At 53.5% G+C, this 25,868-nt stretch overlaps 1 protein-coding gene across 2 annotated transcripts; it reads left to right on the top strand.

Annotated features, from left to right (window-relative positions):
- The first annotated feature begins 9 nt into the window (after positions 1 to 9).
- On the top strand, positions 10 to 25,371 carry AOC3 (amine oxidase copper containing 3). Of its 2 annotated transcripts, none has more exons than XM_075911517.1 (4): positions 10 to 150; positions 17,552 to 17,837; positions 22,735 to 22,864; positions 23,380 to 25,371. In XM_075911517.1, the coding sequence occupies exons 2-4, from the start codon at positions 17,581 to 17,583 to the stop codon at positions 23,665 to 23,667; spliced, it is 675 nt and encodes a 224-aa protein (XP_075767632.1). In that variant the 5' UTR covers positions 10 to 150; positions 17,552 to 17,580; the 3' UTR covers positions 23,668 to 25,371. The 2 variants fall into 2 exon arrangements, with proteins under 2 accessions (XP_075767632.1, XP_014430383.2); XM_014574897.3 differs by lacking the exon at positions 10 to 150 and adding an exon at positions 6,957 to 8,838.
- The last annotated feature ends 497 nt before the right edge of the window (positions 25,372 to 25,868 follow it).

Raw genomic sequence — 25,868 nt, 5'->3', positions numbered from 1 at the left:
TTTTTTAGAATCGCATGCTCTCCAGCTCATCGGAGGAAGCGGGTTTTGCCCACGGAAGCTCGTGGTACCAGATATGTTGTTGTTAGCCTCTCAGGTGCCACAGGACTGCTCGCTATGTTTAAATCCAGCGTGCCACATGGAGGGAGGCAGGTAGGAGAGCGAATGCTGTTCCTCCGATAACAGTAATAAATATTGTCTCGTGGCTCGTTTGGGGAAAATAATGAATCCAAGTGATCTCAAATGCCTTATTCTTAAAACTGTCGCAGCTGGGTTGTGCTACCTGTGTCCAGGGAGGCGAACAGGGCTAAGAGTCTAAGCATAAAAACATGGGGGTAGTCATATTGGCTCAGACCAAGGGTCTGGCTAGTTTAGTATGGGGGGAGGGATAGCTCAGTGGTTTGAGCAGTAGCCTGTTAAACCCAGGGTTTTGAGTTCCATTCTTGAGGGGGGCCATTTAGGGATCTGGGGCAAATCTGTCAGGGATGATACTTGGTCTTGCCATTGAGGGTAGGGGACTGGACGCAGTGACCCTCTCAAGGTCCTTTTCAGTTCTATGAGATAGATAGATCTCCATTTATTATATTATTATCCTGTTTGCCAAGGTAACCGTTCAGAGGGAGTGACCAGAAGAGGCAATCACTGAAGGTGCGTCTACATTACACCCTAAACTCCAAATAAGATCCGCAATTTGTGCTGCACAAATGGTGTCTCTTATTTCGATTTTATTTCAAAAGAGCTTATTTTGAAATTTGGCGCGTCTACACAGCGCTGAATTTCGAAATAAAGCTCTACTTTGAGCCATCCCTTATCCCTCCTGCAACGAGGGTTATCAGGGGGCGAAGTAGCGTGCCTGTTGTTTCGAAAAACATTTTGAAATAACGGGCAGCTTGTGTCGACGCAGGGCAGCTATTTTGGGATACTGGAGATATCCCGAAACAGCCTTGCAGTGTAGACATACCCTGAGTGATCTGTTCCCTGTTGGCCAATCCCAACTTCTGGCAATCAGAGACTCATGGACACCCAGAACATGGGCTTATGTCCTTAACCGTCTTGTGTAGCAGCCATTGATGGATCCATGCTCTGTGGACTTATTTGATTCTTTTTTTAGTTCTTTTTTTTATTCTTTTTTCTAGTTTTGGCCTTGACAACATCCCCTGGAAACGAATCCCGCAGGCTATGGGTGCACTGCCATTGTTTATAAATCAGCTTTAAACACATGGGCTGTGTCTAGACTGGCAAAATCATCTGCTTTTGCGGAAAAACTTGCCAGCTGTCTGCACTGGCCGCTTGAATTTCCGCAAAAGCGCTGACGATCTCATGTAAGATTGTCAGTGCTTTTGCGGAAATACTATGCTGCTCTCGTTCGGGCAAAAGTCTTTTTCCGAAAAACTTTTGCACAAAAGGGCCAGTGTAGACAGCAGAGATTTGTTTTCCGCAAAAAAGCCCCGATCACGAAAATGGCGATCGGGGCTTTTTTGCGGAAAAGCGCATCTAGATTGGCCACGGTCACTTTTCCGCAAAAAGTGCTTTTGCGGAAAAGCGTCCTGCCAATCTAGACGTGCTTTTCCAAAAATGCTTTTAATGGAAAACTTTTCCGTTAAAAGCATTTCTGGAAAATCATGCCAGTGTAGACGTAGCCATGTTCTGGCCCGAAGCTTTGGCCAAATCCCAGCCTTGAGAAAGCACAAGCTGGACAGCAGCTGGGAGGTCTCCCCGAGGTTGGTCAGAGATGAGTGCCTTTCAAGGACATCAGCTATCTAGAGGCCTGGGGCTGTGCCTGAGTCTGATCTGGCTGCTGTGAGCTAAGACCAAGTCTACACTGGGGAGAAAGTCGACCTAAGAGACGCAACTCCAGCTACAAGAATAGCATAACTGGAGTCGGCAAACCTTAGGTTGAATTTCCGCCATGTTCCCACTGCGGGAGCTCTTCCTTCACCCCTCGCGACCCGGAGGAGTGCCGGAGTTGATGGGGGCACCATCAGTGGTCAACTTAGCAGGTTCTTACTAGACTCTCGTTCACCTACGATGGGTTCCAAAATCTGATGAGCCCGTAAGCGTCACAGGCTGCAGGGTCTTTGTGCAGTAGAAGGAAGGAATCGGATGCTCCGGAGTCATCACGCTGCCCAGATCTGTCTCAAAACTGGCTCTCGAGGCTCTGCTCCCTCACAGGCCTTGGGGACGGTGATCTCCCGTAAATACGCGTGTGAGCGCAGGCTGCAAGAGGGCTGAGCAGCAGCAGAATGATAGTTGGCTGTTTACTCCGGGGTGGGAACCATGAGCCACATCACAGCCCGCCAGCCGGGGTGGGGAGACACGGGATCTGTTAAATAGTTGAACGAATGGGACACTTAGCCCTGAAAGGTGCTGGGTAGGATCAGACTGGGGGAGGGGCCAGCCAGGCCAACAGCTGATGAGACCATGACCGGCAGGCCACTGGTGACGCGGGCAGGGCATTAAGTTTATCCCTCCCTGGTCCCAAGAGAGGACCCTCCTTCCCAAGATCTGGGGCCCACCACTATCCAAGGAGGAAGCTGGATTTTCAGAGCAGCTGGGGTTTGACGGGCTGGCGAGGCTCCAGCCCCGGATGAGTTTGTGCCTGCAGAAGAAGCACCGGAAGGGCGTTGGCCAACCTCTTCCCAGGGAGCCCTGTCTTTGGGGGGAGGGGAAGGCAGTGACACCCTGGAGGGCAGTGCGGGAGGAGCCCAGCTCCAGTCTGTGGCCTGGGAGGTTAGACAGCAGGTGGGGCGGCACCTCCCACTTGCCCAGGTGTGGCTGTCCCACAGCCACTGCTGTTAGAAACTGACACCAAGCCCGGTTCATTCCTACAGCGCCAGCCCCATGTGGGGCAGCGGTGTGTGTGGAGGGATGGGCATGGTGGGATGGTGTATAGTAGGCTGGGGAAAGCTGGGCTGGGTGTAGGTTAGCGGGGTGCAGGCCAGGGGGTGGTGAGCTGGTGTATAGTAGTTTGGGGGTAGCTGGGCTGGGTGTAGGGTGACGGGGTGCTGGGCTGGGGGTGGTGAGCTGGTGTATATTAGCTTGGGGGTAACTGGGCTGGGTGTAGGGTGACAGGGTGCTGGGCTGAGGTGCAGGGATGGGCATGGTGAGTTGGTGTATAGTAGCTTGGGGGTAGCTGGGCTGGGTGTAGGTTAGCGGGGTGCAGGCCAGGGGGTGGTGAGCTGGTGTATAGTAGCTTGGGGGTAGCTGGGCTGGGTGTAGGGTGACGGGGTGCTGGGCTGGAGTGCAAGGCTGGGCATGGTGAGCTGGTGTATAGTAGCTTAGGGGTAGCTGGGCTGGGTGTAGGTTAACGGGGTGCAGGCCTGGGGGTGTTGAGCTGGGGCAGAGTAGCTCAGGGGTAGTGGGAGATGCTGGGCTTTGGGGGTGCTGGGCTGATGGGGAAGCAGGGCAGTGGCTGTGAGGTTAGTGTTACTCCCCCTCATGTCTCAGCCACTCTGGGGTGGGGGCTGGGGCAGCGAGACGGGAGGCAGAGGCTGCTTGCTTGACAGATGCCCCCACAGCCCTGGAGCCAGGAGGAGGCGCTTGCAGGCCAGGGCCCGTCATGAGATGTGCCAGGTGCGGCTGGCGCAAACACCTCCTGGGTGCCAGGGGCTGGGCGGCCCTGCTCCCCACAGCCAGGTGATGGCACTGCCTCATCTGGCTCACTGCGGCAGGGCTTCTCCCTGTGTCCAGCCTGTCCTAGTCCATCCCTCGTTGTCCTGGGGTCACCGCTGGCCCCTGGATACCTGCCTCGCAACAAGCGTCCCCAGCCAGGGCCTGTCCCCGCTGTCTGCCAAGGGTGCAGGGCTGCAGGTGCAGATTTTGGCTGCGTCCCAAGGCAGGGCCTTCCGCTGAGGAGAGGGAAGAGGCCGGAGTTAGAGCCGCGAGAGCCCGGTAGGCCGCTGACCCGAGGAGATGGGCATTTTGTCTGCCGGCCCTGCTGCACTGTGAGTGAGACCACTAGGATGAGGCGGCATGGGAGGCGTGAATTTGAAAACAAGTCTGAGGCTGGGAACGGGGCTCTTGGGAAGGTGCAGATGGCCGCTTGGACGTCTCCTCCGCCACCACAAGGGCTGGTCTCAGCCCCCTCCTGTTCTGCAAGACGTGGGGTCTTAACCAATCGGGGCGCAGTTTCCACCCCACCTCGAGTCCAGACCATCTCTTGTCCCTGGTCTGCAGGGGCAGCAGCCCTCAGGCTGGGGCCAGAGATCGGCACCTGGGTCAGCCCTGCTCATGGGGCGGAAATGCTTTGGTTGGGGCGGCTTGCCGGATTCAGAGACAACGCCGCATGGTCACCTCGAGCGACACACCCAGAGCTGGAGGCTCTCCAAGCATTGGGGGGAAAGGAACTTTTGACCTTAAAAGAGGAAGGGCGGGAGAGCTGGGAAGAGAGGAAAATCCTAGGCTACATCTACACTGCACAGTTATTTCGGAATAAGCTATTCTGGAATAGTTATCCCGAAATAGCTTATTTTGAAACAGCACGGCTATACTGCAGAGAAGCCTCAAAACGAGTCCGAGGCAGGCTTCCCTAATGTAGACGGGCTCCCTGGATTCAGAGCCCCAAGAGGAGTAACTTAGAATGGCCCCAGTGAGGGGCTATTTCGAAATAGCAGCAGTGGAGCGTCTACACACGCCTGATTTCGAAATAGCTCTTTTGGAATAGGCCTTATTCTTCATACAACGAGGCTACGTCTACACTGGCATGAATTTCCGAAAATGCTTTTAACGGAAAAGTTTTCCGTTAAAAGCATTTTCGGAAAAGCGCGTCTAGATTGGCAGGATGCTTTTCCGCAAAAGCACTTTTTGCAGAAAAGTGTCCATGGCCAATCTAGACGCGGTTTTCCGCAAAAAAGCCCCGATCGCCATTTTCGCAATCGGGGCTTTTTTGCGGAAAACAGTACTATGCTGTCGACACTGGCCCTTTCGCTCAAAAGTCTTTTGGAAAAAGACTTTTGTCTGAACGGGAGCAGCATAGTATTTCCGGAAAAGCACTGATGATTTTACAGGAGATCGTCAGTGTTTTTCTGGAAATTCAAGTGGCCAGTGTAGACAGCTGGCAAGTTTTTCCGCAAAATCACATGATTTTGCGGAAAAACTTGCCAGTCTAGACATAGCCCGAGGGTTACAGAAGTCGGAATAAGCTGTCCGTTATTTCGAAATTATTTGGCTGTGTCGCCGCTCGCATAGTTATTTCGGAATAACTTGGCTGTGTGGACACACCCCTAATTTCCTAAATTGCAGGAGAGAAAGCAGCAGGTGGCAGGGGTGAGGGGGTGGAGCAGAGGCCTGAGATGAGGCATTTGCTGAATGTGGGTCAGGGGGTATGTCTACACTGCATCCCTAGTTCGAACTAGGGATGCAAATGGAGACAATCGAACTAGTTAATGAAGCGGGGATTTAAATATCCCGCGCTCCATTAACATGATCTCGCCGGCGCGCTAGTTCGAATCACAGCTGATTCGAACCAGGAAGTGCGCGCCGGGACGCGTTAGTTCGGACTAAAGCCTCAAAAAATGAGGAGTAACATTAGTTCGGACTAAGGGCTTTAGTCCGAACTAACGCGTCCCGGCGCGCACTTCCTGGTTCGAATCAGCTGTGATTCGAACTAGCGCGCCGGCGAGATCATGTTAATGGAGCGCGGGATATTAAATATAATGGATATTTAAATCCCCGCTTCATTAACTAGTTCGATTGTCTCCATTTGCATCCCTAGTTCGAACTAGGGATGCAGTGTAGACATACCCTTAGGGACAGAAAAGGGCCATTTGCTTACATGGCAAACTGACTCTCAGCGGAGCTTGGGTTTGTACCTCCCCTGTGATCTAGTCAACGCAGCCTGAGTTTCCCCGCAGCTGCCCTGCCTTTGTGCACCAAATCCAGCTCAGAGCAGGCGATGGGTTATGTCCTGGAGGAAGGAGATTTTTGAGGGGTTGAGACTCTGCAGGGCTCTGACCCCGTCTGGCCCATCTTCAGCAACCTGCTTGCTGCACGTCGATGAGGGGTACGCCCAGCCCCCCAGGAGGCGACTGGCTCTGGGATTGTTCCATAGCACGCGGGAGGGCTGCAAAGAAAACTCTGTGTGTCTGTGTTTGTTTGTTCAGGGCCCATCGCCGGGACCGCTGTGTGCTGTTACAGCATGCAAATGCTATTTCTAAAGGTACGCAGGGAATCGGAGAGCCCCACTGCGGTGCCATCCCCTCCCGGCAGCTCCTTACTCTGATTATTTATTGCAGAGAGCCCCAGGAACATGGCAAGCAAAGAGAGTCCTTACTCCCCGTGGGCCCAGACCAGCCCTCAGCATTCCCTGTAAGCTGAGCGCTCGGGCAGCCACCCAGGAGAGATTCCAATGCCACCCCGCTGATTAGCAGCATGCCCACAGCCTCCCACAGCAGGTGTTTCTACTGCTGGTGCACATCTCTGCATGCCTCGGTGCAGGTAACACAATTTATTCCGCACCTGGGTGGAAAAAATGAGAGGGCACATTGCCGGCCTTATGCCTGCCGGGTTGTCCCCCCAGTGAGCGTTCCAAGAGGGAGAATTCCCTGCGGTGTACCACACAGGGGGCGGGAACGGGGAATAGATATGGGAGTCACAGGGGGCGGGAATGGGGAATAGATATGGGAGTCACTCCTGGCAGAGCTAAGTTCCAGAACCAGGGCTGTTTGCCTGCAAACACCAAATAAAGGAGTCTGCAGAGCTTGTGGTGACACCAGAACAGGCACGAGAGACAGAGCCCAGACCCTTTGGCTGCAACCAAAGAAGTCACCATGCAGAGGAAGCAAGAGAGAGGGGAAGTCCCAGGCAAGGCTGCAGGAAAGCTCCTAAGAGAGCTGTAGCCAGCCTGGGAGGGATCAGATTACAGCATCTGGCAAAAAGCCCCTAGCAAACATCTCTCGTCTCCAAGGGCTCTGCTTTGTTGGCCAGAGCATTTTTTGGGGGTCCAGGCTTGCGTCTTCTAAAAGGACCCTCACGCCATCCCTGGCTCCAAGACCGCAGCATCTGTAACCCACCTCCCCAGGAGCCGGCCAGCAAGCGAGCGCTGTGCGGAGACAGCGGGTGCTGCTTCGGAAGCTGAGCCTGTGACTGGTCTGGAGACGCGGAGAAGGAGCCTTTTATGGTTTCCAGCAAACCTCCCGCGTCTTCCCACCACATCTCCCTCCTCCAGCCCTGCACCTCCCCACACACCGACACAGACGTGGCCCGCAGAGGGCCGCCTGCCGCCGGCACGCCCGTTCCAGGAGGCCTCAGGAACTGGCTGTGAAGGCAGCAACATGAACCTGAAAACGGTCGTCATCCTCCTGGTTCTGGCGCTCGCCACAATATTCGCGCTGGTCTGGGTGCTGCTGACGAGAGGGAAGGCAGCCAGCTGCGAGTCCCAGCCCCCGAGCAGTCAGGGGGGAGAGCACGGGGACCAGAGCCTGGTCTTCGCCGATCTGACGCCAAAAGAAATGGTGGAGGTGGTGACGTATCTCCACGACAACCTTGGGGTGTCCTTGGTAGATGCCTCTCAGGCAAACCCCTCTGATAACTGCATTTACTACGTCGACGTGCAGCTGCCCCCCAAGGCCGAGGTGCTGGCCTTCTTGGACCGTAACGGCAGCCAACCGGCCCGGCAGGCGCTGGCAGTGGTGTACTTCGGAAACCAATCAGATCCAAATATCACGGAGTACGTGGTGGGTCCCCTGCCCCGGCCGACGGCTCATCGGGACGTCACGGTGCGGAAATACGGCGGGAAGCTGCCGTACCACCGCCGGCCGGTGACAGAGAGGGAATACAAGAAGATCGACCTTTTCCTCCACCGGGAGTTCTCCAAAGCCCCACGCTTGCTCAGGGAGTGCTGTGAATACGATGGGACCAATTTTGTTACCTTCACCACGGTTCCCCGGGGGTTCCAGTCGGGTGATCGCGCCACATGGTTTGTTGTGTTCCAGAATGCGTACGGCAGGGGCTACTACCTGCACCCGGTGGGGCTGGAGATGCTGGTTAACCACAGCAGCCTGGACCTCTCCCAGTGGAGGGTAAGCCAAGTGTTCTACAACGGGAAGTACTACGAAGACATGGCGCAGCTGGAGAGCGGGTTCATTCAAGGCAACGTGAACGACGTCAAAGTTAAAAAAGTCCGACCGGAGGAGAAATATGGTTCCATGAGGCCCACAGGGACCCAATCCCTACCAGGCCCTTTGCCGTATCAGCCTCGTGGGCCCCGCTACTGCATCCATCATAATCACGTCCTTTTCCAGGCCTGGAGTTTCTCCTTCGGGATGGACGTGAACACAGGCCCGCGGCTGTTTGACATCCGGTTCAACGGAGAGAGGGTTGTCTATGAGCTGTCTCTCCAAGAAGCTCTTGCACTCTATGGCTCCAATTGTCCCGGGGGGATGGTGACGCGCTATATGGACGGGAGCTTTGGCATCGGGAAGCTGGCGTTTGAGCTGGTCCGAGGCGTTGACTGCCCCTACACAGCCACCTATGTGGACAGACACTATTTAGTCGAGTCGGAGACCCCTAAAGTGAATAAAAACGTCATGTGTGTTTTCGAACACAACACGGCCGTCCCGCTGCGGCGCCATTTCTCCAACACGGAGTCCCTATACTATGGGGGTCTGGTGAAATACGCGCTTGTTCTCAGGGCCATTTCCACGCTCCTAAACTATGACTACGTTTGGGACTTCATCTTCTACCAGAACGGAGCGATGGAAGTGAAAGTCCACGCCACGGGCTACATTAGCTCCTCCTTTCTCTACGGCGAGGGCACGGACTATGGCAGCCGGGTCGGGGAACACACTCTCGGGACAATGCACAACCACCTCATCAACTATAAGGTGGACTTGGATATTGGAGGTAGGTCTCTCTCTCTCTCGCTATTAGCCAGGGGATAAAACGGTGTCCTTGGCCTCTGTTTGTCAGAGGCTGGAGAGGGATGGCAGGAGACAAATCGCTTGATCGTTGTCTTCGGTCCACCCGCTCTGGGGCACATGGTGCTGGCCACTGTCGGCAGACAGGATACTGGGCTAGATGGACCTTTGGTCTGACCCACTACGACCATTCTTACGTTCTTATGCTGTAGAAATGGGGCAAAGGAGCCGCATGCAGCCAAAAACTGGGGGCATGGGCCGTAAGCTTTGCGTTATGGCTTGTCATTCAGGGAGCTGGCAAGGTCCCCTCCCCGTAAAGCGAACTGGAGGCTGGTGTGATTGAAAGGCCCAGAACCTCCCCAGAGCTGCCGATAGCGTGGAGCAGCCAGATTAAATCAGCAATCCTTTGGGAACGGTGCCCCCAGGAAGAACATCACACCCAGGGCGGCTTTAGGAATTGTTGACACCAACTCTGCTGGCGGCCTCCCACAGATCTTGGCTGCAACCACCTCCCTGGGGGAGGGGGGAGGGGAGAAAAAGGAGTTAGGTTAAACTCTCCCACATTAACTGCCCATGGGAATTCACACCAACCTGTCGGGGGGGGGCATGCACAGGGAACAGAGTATTGTATGTAACAGCCCTGCTTAGCGGGCTGTTCCCACTCTGGCACTCGAATGCAGAAGGTGGGGCCCTGCGAGATAGCCTCAAAATCTTGCCTTTACGGCAAGAAAGTTACAACCCCCCCCCCCAAATGTTAATACCCAGATTTTGGGGAATTTGCTGCCACCATCAAGTACTTTTTGATCCCTAAAAAACAGGGGCGAACACTTGAAACCACCCACAGGGGTACCCCGAGCTCTTTTGCCCCAAAAGAGCTTGGAAAAGAAAAGAGAAAAACAAGCTGTGGTCTCTGACCCCTCATTCGAAGGCCTGCAGATACACACAGGCAGACCGTCCAGGACACAAGAATCAAATTTATAGGAATCACTTTAAAAGAGTGATTTTTATTACAGAACAAAAGAGAAACTTGAGAAAGCTGACTTGGGTGCTAGATGTACAGAGCAACCAAGGAAAACAAATGAAAAACCAGAGGAAAAAAGTCTCAGCAGAAAGCTGGATGGTAGTAAACGGGGAGGGGAGGCAGAGAGTCACAGAGAACTGTTCAAACCAAAACACCAAATAAAGAAAAATTGCCCTCTACGTGACTGGATTCGCATTTCCCTGGTACTCACTTCTCATTTTCTTTTTGTTCAGTCTGCTCCCATTCCCTGAATTCTGTGGGGGCATGGTAGTTCTGCCTGGGTTTAAATCATTCTGGCTGGCTGTGTCTACACTGGGCCACTTATTCCGGAAAATCAGCCGATTTTCCGGAATAAGCTGCGAGCTGTCTACACTGGCCCTTGAATTTCCGGAAAAGCAACGATGCTCTACTGTACAAAATCAGCCGCTATTCTGGAAAAACTATTCTGCTCCCGCTCGGGCATAAGTCCTTATTCCGGAACACTGTTCCGGAAAAGGGCCATTGTAGACAGCCCAGTAGTCTTTTCCAGAAAAAAGCCCCGATCGCGAAAATGACGCTTGGGGCTCTTTTCCGGAAAAGCGCGTCTACATTGGCCACAGATGCTTTTCCGGAAAAAGGGTTTTTCCGGAAAAGCAGCCTGCCAATGTAGATGCTCCTTTTCCGGAAAAACTTAAAACGGAATAGTATTCTGTTTTAAGCAGTTCCGGAAATTCATGCCAGTGTAGACACAGCCGCTGTGTCTAGACTGGCAAGTTTTTCTGCAAAATCATCTGCTTTTGCGGAAAAACTTGCCAGCTGTCTACACTGGCCACTTGAATTTCCGCAAAAGCACTGACGATCTCATGTAAGATTGTCAGTGCTTTTGCGGAAATACTATGCTGCTCCCGTTCAGACAAAAGTCTTTTTCTGAAAAACTTTTGAGCGAAAGGGCCAGTGTAGACAGCAGAGATTTGTGTTCTGCAAAAAAGCCCCGATCGCGAAAATGGCATCGGGGCTTTTTTGCGGAAAAGCGCGTCTAGATTGGCCATGGACACTTTTCCACAAAAAGTGCTTTTGCGGAAAAGCGTCCTGCCAATCTAGATGCGCTTTTCTAAAAATGCTTTTAACGGAAAACTTTTCCGTTAAAAGCATTTCTGGAAAATCATGCCAGTGTAGATATAGCCATCTGTGTCTCTCAACTCCTGGTGTAACTCTCCCCATGAAGAAAGCAGGCAGGGGACCTTTATTCAATTCAAATTCCAATCCTCTGTCTCCATTGGTTCTCCCGCCCCCCTGGAAGACACCTTTGCTAGCTACCGGAGTTAACCCTTTAGTCACCAGGTTATGGTCAGCCGTCCCCCTGTGCATGACAGCTCCAAAGGGGATGCTTGCAGGAACCAAACCCAGCTATTAGACCAGGATATAGCATAGAAACCAGATTACTCTGCCCAGTGACTTTCTGCATGAACAGTGCCACGGGGCAAAATACAAACTGTGCATTAGTCACCTGCCAATAAAGCATCCAATTAACCAGAAGGTGGTGATTCAGTATCCTGATAGGTGTGAGCCCAAGCAAAGCATAGAATCCTAGTTCTGGATGGGACCGTGAGAGCTTTCAAGTTAAGGAAGTATGGATTGGATAAATGGACTGTAAGGTGGATAGAAAGCTGGCTAGATTATCAGGCCTAATGGGTAATGATCAAGGGCTTGATGTCTGGTTGGCAGTCGGTTTCTAGTGGGATACCCCAAGGTTCGGTTCTAGGACCGGTTTTGTTCAACATCTTTATTAATGACCTGGATGAGGGGATGGATTGCACGCTAAGCCAGTTTGCGGATGACAAATTGGCTGGGGAAGACATAGATATGTTGGAGGGCAGGGATAGGGTCCTGAGTAACCGAGACAAATTGGAGGATCGGGCCAAAAGAAATCTGATGAGGTTCAACAAGGACGAGTGTAGAGTCCTGCACTTGGAATGGAAGAATCCCCAAGCATTGTTACAGGCTGGGGTCCAACTGGCTAAGTAGCAGTTCAGCGGAAAAGGACCCGGGGATTACAGTGGATGAGAAGCTGGATATGAGTCAATAGTGTGCCCTTGTAGCCAAGAGGGCTAATGGCGTATTAGGGTGCATTAGGAGGAGCATTGCCAGCAGATCCAGAGCAGTGATTATTCCCCTTTATTCAGCTCTGAGTATTCACATCTGGAGTATTGTGTCCAGTTCTGGGGCCCCCACTATAAAAAGGATGTGGACGCATTGGAGAGGGTCCAGCGGAGGGCGACCAAAATGATGAGGGGGATGGAGCACATGACCTATGAGGAGAGGCTGAGGGATTTGGGTTTGTTTAGTCTGCAGAAGAGAAGAGTGAGAGGGGTTTTGAGAGCAGCCTTCAACTCCCTGAAGGGCGGTTTCAAAGAGGCTGTTCACAGTAGTGACAGATGGCAGAAAGAGGAGCAATGGGCTCAAGTTACAGTAGGAGAGGTCCAGGTTGGAGATTAGGAGGGACCCGAGGAGGGTGGGGAAGCACTGGGATGGGTTCCCTAGGGAGGGGGTGGAATCTCCATCCCTCGAGGTTTTTAAGTCTGCGCTTGACATAGCTCTGGCTGGGATGGTTTAATTGGGGTTGGTCCTGCTTTGGGCAGGGGGCTGGACTCGATGACTCCTGAGATCTCTTCCAGCCCTGGGATTCTATAATTCCACTCATGGCAGGACCAGGCACCATCTAGATCATAGTTTCCCAAACTTTTTTGGCTGCAGAGCCCACACAGGGTTTTGAAAATTTGGTGGAGCCCTTAAAATATCGTGATTTTTAATTCATGAGGTACCCAAATAAACAGACAAAGTTCTGGAATTCTATTTTTTTTCTTATGTAGTTCTTACCCATTCTTTTTTCCTCAAGGAAATGATCAGCAAATGAGAAACAAAATGGGTATATGACATATGGGGATATGATAGAGGTCTATAAAATCATGAGTGGTGTGGAGAGGGCCGATAAAGAAAAGTTATTTATTAGTTCCCTAAATAGAAGAACTAGAGGACACCAAATGAAATTAATGGGTAGCAGGTTTCAAACTAATAAAAGAAAGTTCTTCTTCACAAAGCGTGTAGTCAACCTGTGGAACTCCTTGCCAGAGGAGGCTGTGAAGGCTAGGAGTATAGTAGAGTTTAAAGAGAAGCTAGATAATTTCATGGAGGTTAGGTCCATAAAAGGCTATTAGCCAGGGGATAAAATGGTGTCCTTGGACTCTGTCTGTCAGAGGCTGGAGAGGGATGGCAGGAGACAAATCGCTTGATCTTTGTCTTCGGTCCACCCTCTCTGGGGCACCTGGTGCTGGCCACTGTCGGCAGACAGGCTACTGGGCTAGATGGACCTTTGGTCTGACCCAGCACGGCCGCTCTTATGTTCTTATGTAAAATAACAGGGTCCTACAACTGTCATTAATATTTTCTCACGGAGCCCCTGGACCCATTGACGGAGCTCCAGGGCTTCACAGAGAACACTTTGGGAAACCCTGATCTAGACCATCCCTGGCAGACATGTGTCTAACCAGCTCCAGTGGTGGAGATTCCACAACTTACCTAGGCAATTTAAGCATCCCCTCAACAGGTCCCAGAGGCATTTTCAGCACACTGGGGAAACCCTCCACCACAAGGAGTGTCAGACACACAGGAGAACGAGCAAGAAGTTGAAGTTTCAGATCCTTCCTGCCGTAGCATGACCTAGGGCAGGAAGAATATAAGAACAGCCAGACTGGGTCAGAGCAAAGGTCCATCTAGCCCAGTGTCCTGTCTGCCCACAGTGGCCAATGCCAGGTGCCCCAGAGGGAGTGAATACAACAGGGAATCATCAAGTGAGCCCTCCCCTGTCACTCATTCCCAGCTTCTGACAAACAGTCTAGGGACACCATTCCTACCCATCCTGGCTAATAGTCGTTGATGGACCTGTCCTCCATGAATGTATCTAGCTCTTTTAGGGTGTGTCTAGACTACATGCCTCCGTCGACGGAGGCATGTAGATTAGCCAGATCGGCAGAGGGAAATGAAGCCGCGATTAAAATAATTAATCGCGGCTTCATTTAAATTTAAATGGCTGCCCCGCTCTGCCGATCAGCTGTTTGTCGGCAGATCGGGGCAGTCTGGACGTGAAACCAGGTTTACCTGTGCCGATCAAGAAAAGCTTCTTTGTCGGCGCGTCGCGTCCTGACTGCCCCGATCTGCCGACAAACAGCTGATCGGCAGAGCGGGGCAGCCATTTAAATTTAAATGAAGCCGCGATTATTTTAATCGCGGCTTCATTTCCCTCTGCCTATCTGGCTAATCTACATGCCTCCGTCGACGGAGGCATGTAGTTTAGACGTACCCTTAGTGTGAACCCTGTTAAAGTCCTGGCCTTCACAACATCCTCTGGCAAGGAGTTCCACAGGTTGATTGAAGAAGTAGGTTTCAAGGGCAAATACCTCGGTGCCATGCAAGTCCTGTCAATAGTGTCATGCCCATGGAAGAGTTAACTTGTGAGAAGGCAGCAATTTTTGGAAGCCTTCAGTTTTGTCCCCTTGGCATCCTCAGCCAGCAAAAGTTTCTTCTGATGATGTAATGCTTCTACTTCCTGTTGCATTGGCTGCAAGCACTCGGTATTCTCCAGGGGAGTTGGCCTAACACTAAGCACCATGCTATATTCAGCTGTTAATTTTCTATCTTCTTTTCTGGACTTTTAAACTCTCTTGAGCCGAGAACAAGGGATCTGATCATTAAAACATGGGTCCTCTCAGCGAGGAGGGGTGGGGGCTCACCTCAAATCCACCCTTGACATTTCATGAGCCCCATAGGAGCATCTTAATATAATATACAGAGATATACCACCTCAAAGAGCTGAAAGGGACCTTGAGAGGTCATGGAATCCAGTCCCTTGCCCTCACAGCAGGACTAAGTACCACCCCTGACAGATTTGCCACAGCTCCCTAAATAGTCCTCTCAAGGATTAAACTCACAATGCTGGATTTAACAGGCCAATACTCAAACCACTGAGCAATCCGTCCACTTACAAACCTGGGCGATTGACTATTGAATTAGAAGCGTGGCGGGTGCAGGCGTTAGCTGGCTGGCTGGTGGGATATATGAAAAAAAAGATGCACCTTTTACAGGGCTACTCCTCTACTCATGTCACAGACAGAGGGTGGCAGAAACATCGTTTAGAGGTGCACCAGGGTGAAAGTAGCTTAAATTTCTTACAGGTACCAAAGAGGGGCTCAGGGCAGGGCATTGGGGGGGGGGGTTGCCATATAACAGTACCTGTAAGAAATGTGAGATTGTGTGTGTGTGGGGGGGGGGGGGGGGGAAATGGCTCAGGGCAGAGGGCTGGGGTCAAGGGGGGCTCAGGACAGGGGGCTGGAGGGTGCAGGGCTCAGGGAAAGGAGAGTGAGGGTGCAAGCATCAGGGCAGGAGATTAGGTAGGTGTGCATAGGATGGAGCGTGGGATGGGGAAGCTCTGGACTGGGTGGTCCTGGTTGGTCACCCTGACCTGTGCTGCTTCAGTTCCCAGCCAAATGGGAGCTGTGAAGGCAGCACTCACAGGCATGGGCGGGGCAGGGGGGACTGAAGGTGCAGGGGGTGCTGTGTCATTCCTGGGGTCCTAATCCAGAACCTCTGAGCTCTTGGCCCAGCATCTGGGATCGTGGCCGCCAGCCTCGCACAAGCCAATCCTGGTTGCCACTGGCCTTGTGCATCTTGATCCTGGCTGCTGCAGGCCCCGTGCACCCAGAGCTCTCCTGCCAGCTCTGCCTGCTGGGGTCCCAGCTGCTGATCCCGTGCACCTGGGGATTTGCTCTTAGCCTCAGCTCTAGGTCTGTGTGTGCGGGAAGGACAGGGGTAAGAGGTCTAGATCAGAGCCCTGACCACTTTCTTACCAGTACATCACACTGGGTGTACCCTCTAATTTTTTCATCCATGTGTGGAATACATTTTGTTCTGGGTGCCGAGGCATGTGCAGAAGTGCACCACCAGACCTTTCACCGGCTTACTTTCCCCTTTGGTGGTGCAGCTGCTGGAAGTGTGGCATGTTAATTTGGAACATGTTCGCTGGGTATTCAGCTCTGTGCAGTAAATCTGTTCCCTGTGCCAATTCCAAGTGCAGAGGGGGGAGAGCACCCTTTTTCCCAGGGAGTTACAGGGGAAAAGACCTTGCCCAGTATCCCACATGGCTGAAGAATGGAAATCAATGGGGCAAGGAGGAGTTTCCAAGTGGTTCGGGTGCACAGCAGGGTGGGTTGAGGACAGGGCAGGCCTTAGGCTTATAGGGCTGTGTAGGGCACCTGAAAATTTGGGGCACCACCAGGAAAAAACTCCTACACACCCAGTGGGTGCTGCAGTCTCCTAAAGAAGGAATCATATTCGCAGAGCCAAGCACGCCACGTTCAGTGGGAAGGAGAGGGTCCGGGGGTCTCTGCGGGGGACTGGGAGTTTCTGCAGGTGTTGCTAAGAGCAAGTCGGGTGGAGGGGCGCTGGTTTCATAACGCCGTGGAGGACCCCATAAGCCTTAAGGACAGCCCTACTTGGGGATCCTCCCGCTGATGAGCCAGTCCAGCAGAGACGTCTGGAATGGTTCGTGTCCCGACGGGCTGAGTGCGGGGGATGCGCCTCGTTCTGTAGTACTGTCCGTGTCTCCTTGTGGACAGGGGAGACTTTCCTCTGTTTGAGAGCTTTCGCGCCGTTCCCCATCGCGCCAGGTGAGCTGCCACTGTAGCCTAAGAACATAAGAACGGCCGTACTGGATCAGACCAAAGGTCCATCTATCCCAGTAGCCTGTCTGCCGACAGTGGCCAGCGCCAGGTGCCCCAGAGAGGGTGGACCGAAGACAATGATCAGCGATTTGTCTCCTGCCATCTCTCTCCAGCCTCTGACAAACAGAGGCCAGGGACACCATTTTATCTCCTGGCTAATAGCCTTTTATGGACCTAACCTCCATGAATTAATCTAGCTTCTCTTTAAACTCTATTATAGTCCTAGCCTTCACAGCCTCCTCTGGCAAGGAGTTCCGCAGGTTGACTACACACTGTGTGAAGAAGAACTTTCTTTTATTAGTTTTAATGAAAGTTGGGAACAGGCCAGGGTGCGATACAACCACAGGCGCAGGAACGAGAGGTGTGGGAAGAGGTGGTGGGTGGGGAGGGTGCAGCACCCACATGCCACTCCATAGCCAAGGTCCTAGTGCCTAGTGCTCCACTTCTGGCCCTGTACCTACAGTCCCAGCTGCTGGCCTGTGCCTGGGGTTCAAGGCTCTGCTCCTGGCCCCACATGTGGGGCCCTGGCTGTCTTCAGCCCCGTACCTGGGGCTCTGTATGTGGGGCTCTGGCTACCGCTTCTGGCTTCTGGCTGCCACTGGCCCCGTGCTCAGAGTTCTGGGCCCAGCCCTGCAGCTGGAGTCCACGTGCAGGGTCCCACCAGCCCCACACAGGGAGCTTTGCTCCCGCCCCACAGGCAGACTCCCAGCCTTGGCCTCCTTAACCCTGCTTGCGTTTCCCACAGCCCCACTCCGGCCCCAGCTCTGGAGGGTGGAGGGGTCGGACGGGACTCGGTGGGGAGAGGGGGTTGCACCAATGGCTTTCAACACCCCCACTGGAAAACCTGTGCCGGGGCCACTGACTGCTGGGGAAGGCCAGGTGGCCACGGGGTGCAGGTTCTCTGGGCTTTTGTCTTTGCCTGGCAGGACTAAAGAATTCTCTGGTGGCCCATGACATGACGTTCGATGCCGTGCAGGCTCCGTGGAGCCCGGAGCACCAGATCCACCGGCCACGCCTCACCAAGACAGTCCTGGACACCGAGGACAAGGCCGTGTTCCCGCTGCATTCCAAGATGCCCAGATACATCCACTTTGCCACCAACCTGGAAAACAAGTGGGGCCACCAGCGCGGCTACAGGATCCAGATCGTCAGCTTTGCCGGGGACCACCTGCCAGAAGCCAGTTCCATGGAGCGGTCCATCAGCTGGGGGAGGTAGGGGTTTTCGCTTCGATTGAAATCAAGCAATTCCCACTTGTGCTTAAAGAACTGCCGCCCCTCTGGGTCAGTGCCCTGCGGGGACCACGAGCTGCAAAGGCAGGGTCAGCACCAGAGCTGATGCCAGATTTCGCCAGGCCCTCGGCAATGTGGGGAGGGATTAACTCCAGCTCCCCCCCCACCCAAAGGGGTGGTACTATCTTCTACCAGCCAACCCTCAGTCCTGCCCAGACTATGCTGTGCAGGGCTCTGGCGGAGATTTAAAGGACCCACGGTTCTAGATGCTGAAATAGTGGCCCAGAGCCAACTGCCCCATTCACTGCTTCCCCTCATCGGCAACCCTCCTGCTTCATGGCCTGAGCCAAACATTGCTAGCCCAGCAGTCGGGGAACCAGTTACTCCCTAGTTGCTCCATGGGGTTCCTTGCACCTTCCTGGGTTGGAGGGACTCTCCCGGCTGATGCCAAGAGAAAGGAGGGAATTCAGTGCTGCACCCAGTTTCCATCCGGCCTTGCTTGGGGGAGCCGTAATCCTGTGTGATGATCGATGCACCAGCTGGATTATAGGCCTCCGAGCTCGCTCACCCAGGACAGGGGTCTTGTTGGGACAACAGAGGCGCGAGACACAGAGCAATGGAGCCAGAGCAGATGCAGACGTGGTGTGATCTCTGCAGATGCTGTTCCCTGCTCTGCCCTAGCTCAGCCTCTGCACGTCCTCCTGGTGCTGCTAGCCAGCTTCACACCAGCAAAGAAAACCGCCAAAGGGAAAGGATGTAAATATCCCTGCGGCTCGCTCCCCCTCCCCGGCTCCGCCCAGTTGCTGGAGCCTGGGGAGATGTGAGTGAAGATAAAAATAGATTTTAAAAGGGTCCAGGCATAGCTCCAACGGCTATTTTAACAGGGTCCAGGCACAGCCCAGAGATGGAGAAATGAGGAGGGGCCCAGAGGAGGCTCAGCCCAGCTGTTTCGCTGATGACACAATCCCCAAAATATTTCAACCCCCCAATTCCCTTTCCACTGGGCCACGGCTCTTTGCTACGGTCGCCAGTCCTCCAGGTTTGTCCTGGCGTCTCCAGGAACCAAAGATCAATCTGTTGTTAAAAGTTACATCGGGGGATGAAATCTCCAGGAATTCGGCCACCCAAAGGTGGCAACCCTGTGCTTCGCTGACTTTCTCTCTGCTCTGTTTGGAGTGGGAAATCAGACAGGGCCATGCCGTAGATCTGGGCTGGGACTTGGCCCAGGCCTATGGCATGAAGCACCGTAACTGGGTATTGTTGTGCCCGTGGCAAAATATTAATTATGTGCCCCCCCTCCTCCAAATTAAAAAATGTTTCTAGTTTACTATTTTTTATTTACCTTTACTTCAACAAAATTATGAATCCACCAAAATCAAACTGAAAAAATCAACAGAAATGTATTAATTAGCATAGTAATATAACAAAAATAATTTTTCAATAATATTAGGAACATATTTTACGTAGATAATTAAAAAAAATAACAATCAGTAAATAAAATGTGATTCTTAGCAAACAATAATATAAATAAAGGAAACGTATAATACATGGCAAAATAAGAACATAAGAGCGGCCATACTGGGTCAGACCAAAGGTCCATCTAGCCCAGTATCCTGTCTGCTGACAGTGGCCAGCACCAGGTGCCCCAGAGAGGGTGGACTGAAGACAATGATCAAGCGATATGTCTTGTGCCATCTCTCTCCAGCCTCTGACAGACAGAGGCCAAGGACACCATTTTATCCCCAGGCTAGTAGACTTTTATGGACCTAACCTCCATGAAATTATCTAGCTTCTCTTTAAACTCTATTATAGTCCTAGCCTTCACAGCCTCCTCTGGCAAGGAGTTCCACAGGTTGACTACACGCTGTGTGAAGAAGAACTTTCTTTTATTAGTTTGAAACCTGCTACCCATTAATTTCATTTGGTGTCCTCTAGTTCTTCTATTTAGGGAACTAATAAATAACTTTTCTTTATCGGCCTCTCCACACCACTCATGATTTTATAGACCTCTATCATATCCCCCCTCAGTCTCCGTTTTTCTAAACTGAAAAGTCCCGGTCGCTTTAACCTCTCCTCATATGGGATTCTAATACTTTTTATAACGTTGCTTTACGCGCCTTTACTGGGACTTAGCTTAGCCTGCATCATGCCCTTATTTTTACTTATTGCAGCTTATTATTTTTACTTATTAAGTCTTTGCGCCCCTGATTAGGATGCGCCTGTTACAGTACTGATGGCATGGCACAGCCCTGTCTGGTTATGCTTGGCCTTTCAAATGGAAGGGAAACGTGGCAGAATTGCTTCTCTGCGGCCCTTCGTTGGCTCGTAGCTGGAGCCAGACAAATTCAAGTGAGAAACGAGGGCTAGTTTCCCGCAATTTTCCCTGCGAATGAATTCCCAGGGTGGCAGAACTCTGCCTCGCGATGCCTTCCGACCAGGACTGGGGGCCTTTCTGAAGCTCTGAGGCTCGATACAGGAGTAACGGGGTGAAATTTAATGGCCAACCTATCCTGAAAAGGAGGGATAGGGTAGCTCTAATGGTCTCTCCAGGCCTGACATGCTAGGAGTCAACCTGTGGAACTCCTTGCCTGAGGAGGTTGTGAAGGCCAGGACTATAACAGGGTTTAAAAGAGAACTAGATAAATTCATGGAGGTTAAGTCCATTAATGGCTATTAGCCAGTCTGGGTAAGGAATGGTGTCCCCAGCCTCTGTTTGTCAGGGGGCGGAGATGGATGGCAGGAGAGAGATCGCTTGATCATTACTTGTTCAGTTCACTCCCTCTGGGGCATCTGGCACTGGCCACTGTGGGCAGACAGGACACTGGGCTAGATGGACCTTTGGTCTGACCCAGTGTGGCCGTTCTTATGTTCTTACGAGTCTCCATACCTGCAGGCAGTGTTGCTGTAGCCATGTCGGGCCCAGGATATGAGGGAGACAAGGCAGGTGAGGGCCAGGAAAGGGCATTGTCTCACCCATCTCGCCTCCCTGCGAAGCCAGATGGGCAGAAACGTTCACTAAGCGCCTGTACATTGAGTCTTGCTGCCTTGAACTCTGCAGTGGGGTGCCCATTGGGAGGCAGCTGTTGGCGTGGGGGCTCCCACGGCCCAGGTAGCCAGTGCTCTAGGCTCCTCTATGCAGCCCTCCACAGCGCACTCCAGAGCCGGGCCCTGTTCTCCGTTACTCATCTGTCTGCGCATGAGGGGGCTGCAGGGTTCCACAGCCCTCCCCTTTCGTATCCTCTCTCTTATCCATCCTCTCCCTTAAACCTCTCCCAGGGAGGAGCTAGACCAGCGGTCACCAACCAGTCGATCGGCACCGACTGGTAGATCTTGGAGCCTTTGGCAGGTGATCCTGACTGGTTTGGCCAGGAGGCTAGCAGGGGCCAGCACTTCAGCTGCCCCTCTCAGCACTGCCGTGCTGCTCCTGCCCTCTGCCTTGGAGCTGTCCTTCATCCCTGGGGGCCTGCTTGCTATGCAGAGCACAGGAAGAAGAGGAGGGGGAGCTGATGTCAGGGTGCCTCTCCCCACACCCTGTACCCCATCGTCACAGAGTGGTGGCGGGCAGGGATGGAGAGAGTTTACTGGCTGCTTTTGGGAGTGGTGCAGGGCCAGGGTAGGGGTGAGCCTGCCTTAGCCCCCCGCACCACCACCCAGAAGCCACCTGGGGTAAGCAGTGCCCAGCTGGAGCCTGCATTCCGAATCCTGGCCCCAGTCCTGAGCCTTTCCTGCACCCCAAGCCCCTGCCCTCCAAACTCCTTGAGTCTCCCTGCACCCTGACACTCCTCCTGCACCTCAACTCCCTGCCCCATGCTCAGCTCAGAATCCCTCCCACACTCCAAATCCTTTAGCCCAAGATCACAGTCTGCCTCCCGCTCCGCGCACTTCAGCCCTCTGCCCCCAGCCTGATAAAAGTGAGTGAGGATGGGGGCAGGAGGGAGGATGGAGTGAGCAGGGGCGGGGCCTTGGGGAAGGGGTGGGAAGGAGGCGGGGACAGAGTTTTTGGGTTTGAGGTGGATCCTGAATTGCACTTAAATTAAAAAAGTGATCTTGTGCTTTAAAAGTTTGGAGGCCACTGAGCTAGATGGTGCTGGGTCCTGCCGTGAGGGCAGGTGACCGGGCTCAATGGCCTCTCGAGGTCCCTTCCAGTTCCTGTGAGTCGATATTCCTGTTCCTTGGGGGCCTTCTCCTGGGTACTCTCCATAGACAGCTGCCGTGCGAAGGGGGTCCCAGCCCAGCTGATGTGCAGGGGGGTGGATCGCTCGCACTCCACCCAGCGCCCTTTACAAACACATGGGCTGTGTCTAGACTGGCCAGATTTTCCGGAAAATCAGCCGCTTTTCCAGAAAAACTTGCCAGCTGTCTACACTGGCCGCTTGAATTTCCGCAAAAGCACTGACTTCCTACTGTAAGAAATCAGTGCTTCTTGCGGAAATACTATGCTGCTCCCGTTCGGGCAAAAGTCCCTTTTGCTCAAAACTTTTGCGTAAAAGAGCCAGTGTTGACAGCTCAGATTTGTTTTCCGCAAAAAAGCCCCGATCGCGAAAATGGGGATCGGGGCTTTTTTACGGAAAAGCGCGTCAAGATTGGCCACGGACGCTTTTCCGCAAAATGTGCTTTTGCGGAAAAGCGTCCGTGCCAATCTAGACACGCTTTTCTGAAAATGCTTTTAACGGAAAACTTTTCCATTAAAAGCATTTCCGGAAAATCATGCCAGTCTAGATGTAGCCATGCTGTCTGAGCCTGGCACTCCCTTGGGGCAGAGAAGAGGGGGGCCTGGCCCAGGCTCATGAAGCAGAATTCAGGCGGCCAGGCTGCCAGCGCAGATGTGGTCGCCCAGGCGTTGCAGAGAGCCAGTGAGTCTTTTCCCTCTGCCCGTTAGGTACAAACTGGCCGTCACCAAACGGAAAGAGGAGGAACCGACAAGTAGCAGCATCTACAACCAGAACGACCCCTGGACGCCCACCGTGGCCTTCGCTGACTTCATAAACAATGAGACCATCGTAAACGAGGTGAGCTGGGTTCTCCTTCCACCGGAGGGGGCGGGGGGACAGGGTGCAGGACAGACAGACAGACACACAGAAAGGCAGATGGGGAGTCCAGCCCACTGTGGGGATGGGGACACGCCCCTGATTGCTGGGGGAGGCTGGGGTCATGGCGTGGCAGCCCGGCTCCCCAGCCACCAGGGAGGGCTGGGGCCAGGGCTGCAGCACCGCAGCCTCAGCCCTCTAGGTGGCGAGGAAATATTGGGCTAGGGATGGGTGGGGCTTGGTTCCAGGGGCGGGGCCTCAGGCGGAAGGGGCGGGGCTGGAGCTCGCCTTCCCCAGCTGGGCCTTCCCATGGCGGGGGTAGACACCATGCTGGCTGGAAGAGTTCATGTCACAGCAGCAGGGTTATTCCCTGTGCGCGTTGAGGTGCCGGGTCATTGCTCCGTGGTCTGCCCCGGGCGTGGTCTCCTGGCTAGGAGTTCTTCTGACCACTAAAGGATGTTTTTCCTGACCCAGTGATGCGTCTCTTCCTCTTCCAGGACCTGGTTGCCTGGATTTCAGTTGGTTTCCTGCATGTCCCGCACTCGGAGGATGTCCCTAACACGGTGACAGTGGGGAATGGAGTCGGCTTTTTCCTGAGACCCTACAACTATTTCAACGAAGACCCCTCTAGTCACTCCGCTGATGGCGTCTATTTCAGAAGTGACCAGGACCTCGGCAGCTGTGAAGTCAGCCATCTTGCCTGCCTCTCCAAGTCGACGGCCTTGTGCTCACCAGTTCTGCCCCCATTCACCTACAGTGGCTTCCAGAACCAGACAGGGGCCTGAGCTGTGGACTGCAGGGGCCGGTAGGCGTGCGGGTGTTCGGCTGCTCCTTGAGGCCACGTGCCTGATCTGACGGACACCCGGAGATCGGTAGATGGGTTGTATTTAGTTGACACTGCTCACAAAAACGTCCGTGGAAGAACGTGTGCTCGCTCTGGCAGATAGGACGTGGCTGGCTTGCTCTGCTGCTGGACTGAAATCGATAACTATGCACTCCGGCCCGGCCAAAGAGTTTGCAGGGCCCACGGCGGCGCGCCCCCACCTGGGGGCTCTGCTTCAGCTGCAAGTGCTGAGCTCCGACAGCACCACCCGTGCCGGGACGTGGAGCGGGCCCCGGGCCCTGCAGGGGTCCCACGGACACCCTCGGCCCCACCTCCAGGCGCCCTGGAGTTCAGCGGTGACCAGGTCATGGAGTGCCGGGGAAGGGGGTCGGGGAGTGTACAGACACCCGGCATGGGGTCTTAGCCTGGAGCTTGGGCTGTGGCCTAGCCGGCAGAGTCTGGCTGGCTCGGGCAGCTTGGCCTGTGCAGCCGCTGGGGGCCTGAATTGCAGGGCTTTTCGCTCAGGCTGTAGCGGCTCCCATGCTGAGCTCCAGAAGTCCCCGGTTCAGTTCCGCCTGTCGGCTACACTGCCTAGAGCTGAGCTAGGTGACACCCCTGCAGCACCTCTACACAGCCCTGCCTTTCTCTGTGATTCCCTGTACATTTAGGCTGGATTTTCAAAGGAGCGCCGCTCCCATTTAGGCCTGAAATAAGCCGGTCAGAGGTTCCCTAGTTGGGCACTGAATTCGTTGGACCACCTGGCCCTCTGTGTGCAGTTCAGCAAAAGGATTCTAGCTAGAGGGCAGCATGAGATTTCTCTGCATGCAGGTGGCTGCCTAGTGTGCATCATGCCAGCCACAGAATTGTGCGGGGCACCTTGTGGCTGGCCCCATCTCTAACACCACAGGGATTAAGATGGAGCCTTGTGCGCTGGAATCTGTCACCAAACACGTGGCACCTCTATAGCAAAGAGGCGAGGTGGCTGCAGGCTGTCCTATTAAATACCAAGCAGGTGCTGTAGGCCTGCTCCTGGGGTTGTGCCAACAGCCCCCCCCCCCCCGGGCAAAGTTGGAAAACTCTCAAGTTTCGTTATAGTTTCAGTTTTGCTTATACAGATACCTCATGACCTATATTCCCTCTTTTCCATCCATGGGTGGATATTTTTCCCATCCATGTGCGGAATAAAATTGTGTTAGATGCACTGAGGCATGTGCACTACCCGGCAAAACACAAATCTAGCTGTGGGGGCTCTGCTAATCAGCTGGCCGGCATTGGAATTTCTCCTGAGCAGCTGCACAAAAGCACCGCTTACAGGGCACACTGCTCGTGACCCGGCGCAGAGTTAAGCAAGTAAGGCACACACGCTAGGCACGCTCACTCGCCATGACCTGGCGTAGCTATAAGCAAAACGTTCACTGCTAAGCAACTGTCGTCTTCTCTCAGGCCTATAAGGCATGCAGGTTGGCTGTGCCTTCCACACCGATTTGTATTTCCTGTAATGGTTCTGTATTGCTACTGGCTCTGGCTTAGGAGTATGTCAGTGAAAATATGACAGAGGTCAGTACCTCCACGTGTATTCAATAGTTACACATATGTCCACATTATACAATGCAGGAAAAGATGCGCTGTTAACAATGCACCTAATAAAAGGTAAGTTGCAGCAGCATCACTTGGAAGCGGTTTTTCAAAGTGTTCACGGCTTTCGAAATGTCTCCCATTGTGTGGCGCTGTAAGGCAGGGACTCAGCTTTTCCGATCTGTCCCCCTTTCGGGAGTCTGACGTGTCTCGGGTACCCCAAGTCCCACCTCATTTAAAACCGACTTGCTTACGAAAGATGCTCCCCCACATTCCGGCAGTTCCACCTCATGTTGACGGACTCGTGGTCGCACTCGTAGGTGGCCCAGTTCACTAGCCACTAGGCTATGCTGCCAAATAACCCAGTAGTTTCAGGCCTTTTCCAAGAAGAGAGAAGTCTCCATCCTGGCTAATAAGCAGGGCTCCACAAATCCGCTCACCCACTCACCCGTGGCGAGTAGATTTTCACAGCTTGCGAGCTGTGACAGGGTGGAGCCGCCCCATGGCAGCAAGGGCGACCCGCCCCGCACTTCGACTTCGACGTTGCCGACCCCCAGGCTGGTGTCCACAGGACACGTGATATGTATC

This window comes from Pelodiscus sinensis, chromosome 29 (assembly GCF_049634645.1).
Source record: "Pelodiscus sinensis isolate JC-2024 chromosome 29, ASM4963464v1, whole genome shotgun sequence".
Lineage (NCBI taxonomy): Eukaryota > Metazoa > Chordata > Testudines > Trionychidae > Pelodiscus > Pelodiscus sinensis.
This window is presented reverse-complemented; position numbering and strand designations above follow the sequence as displayed.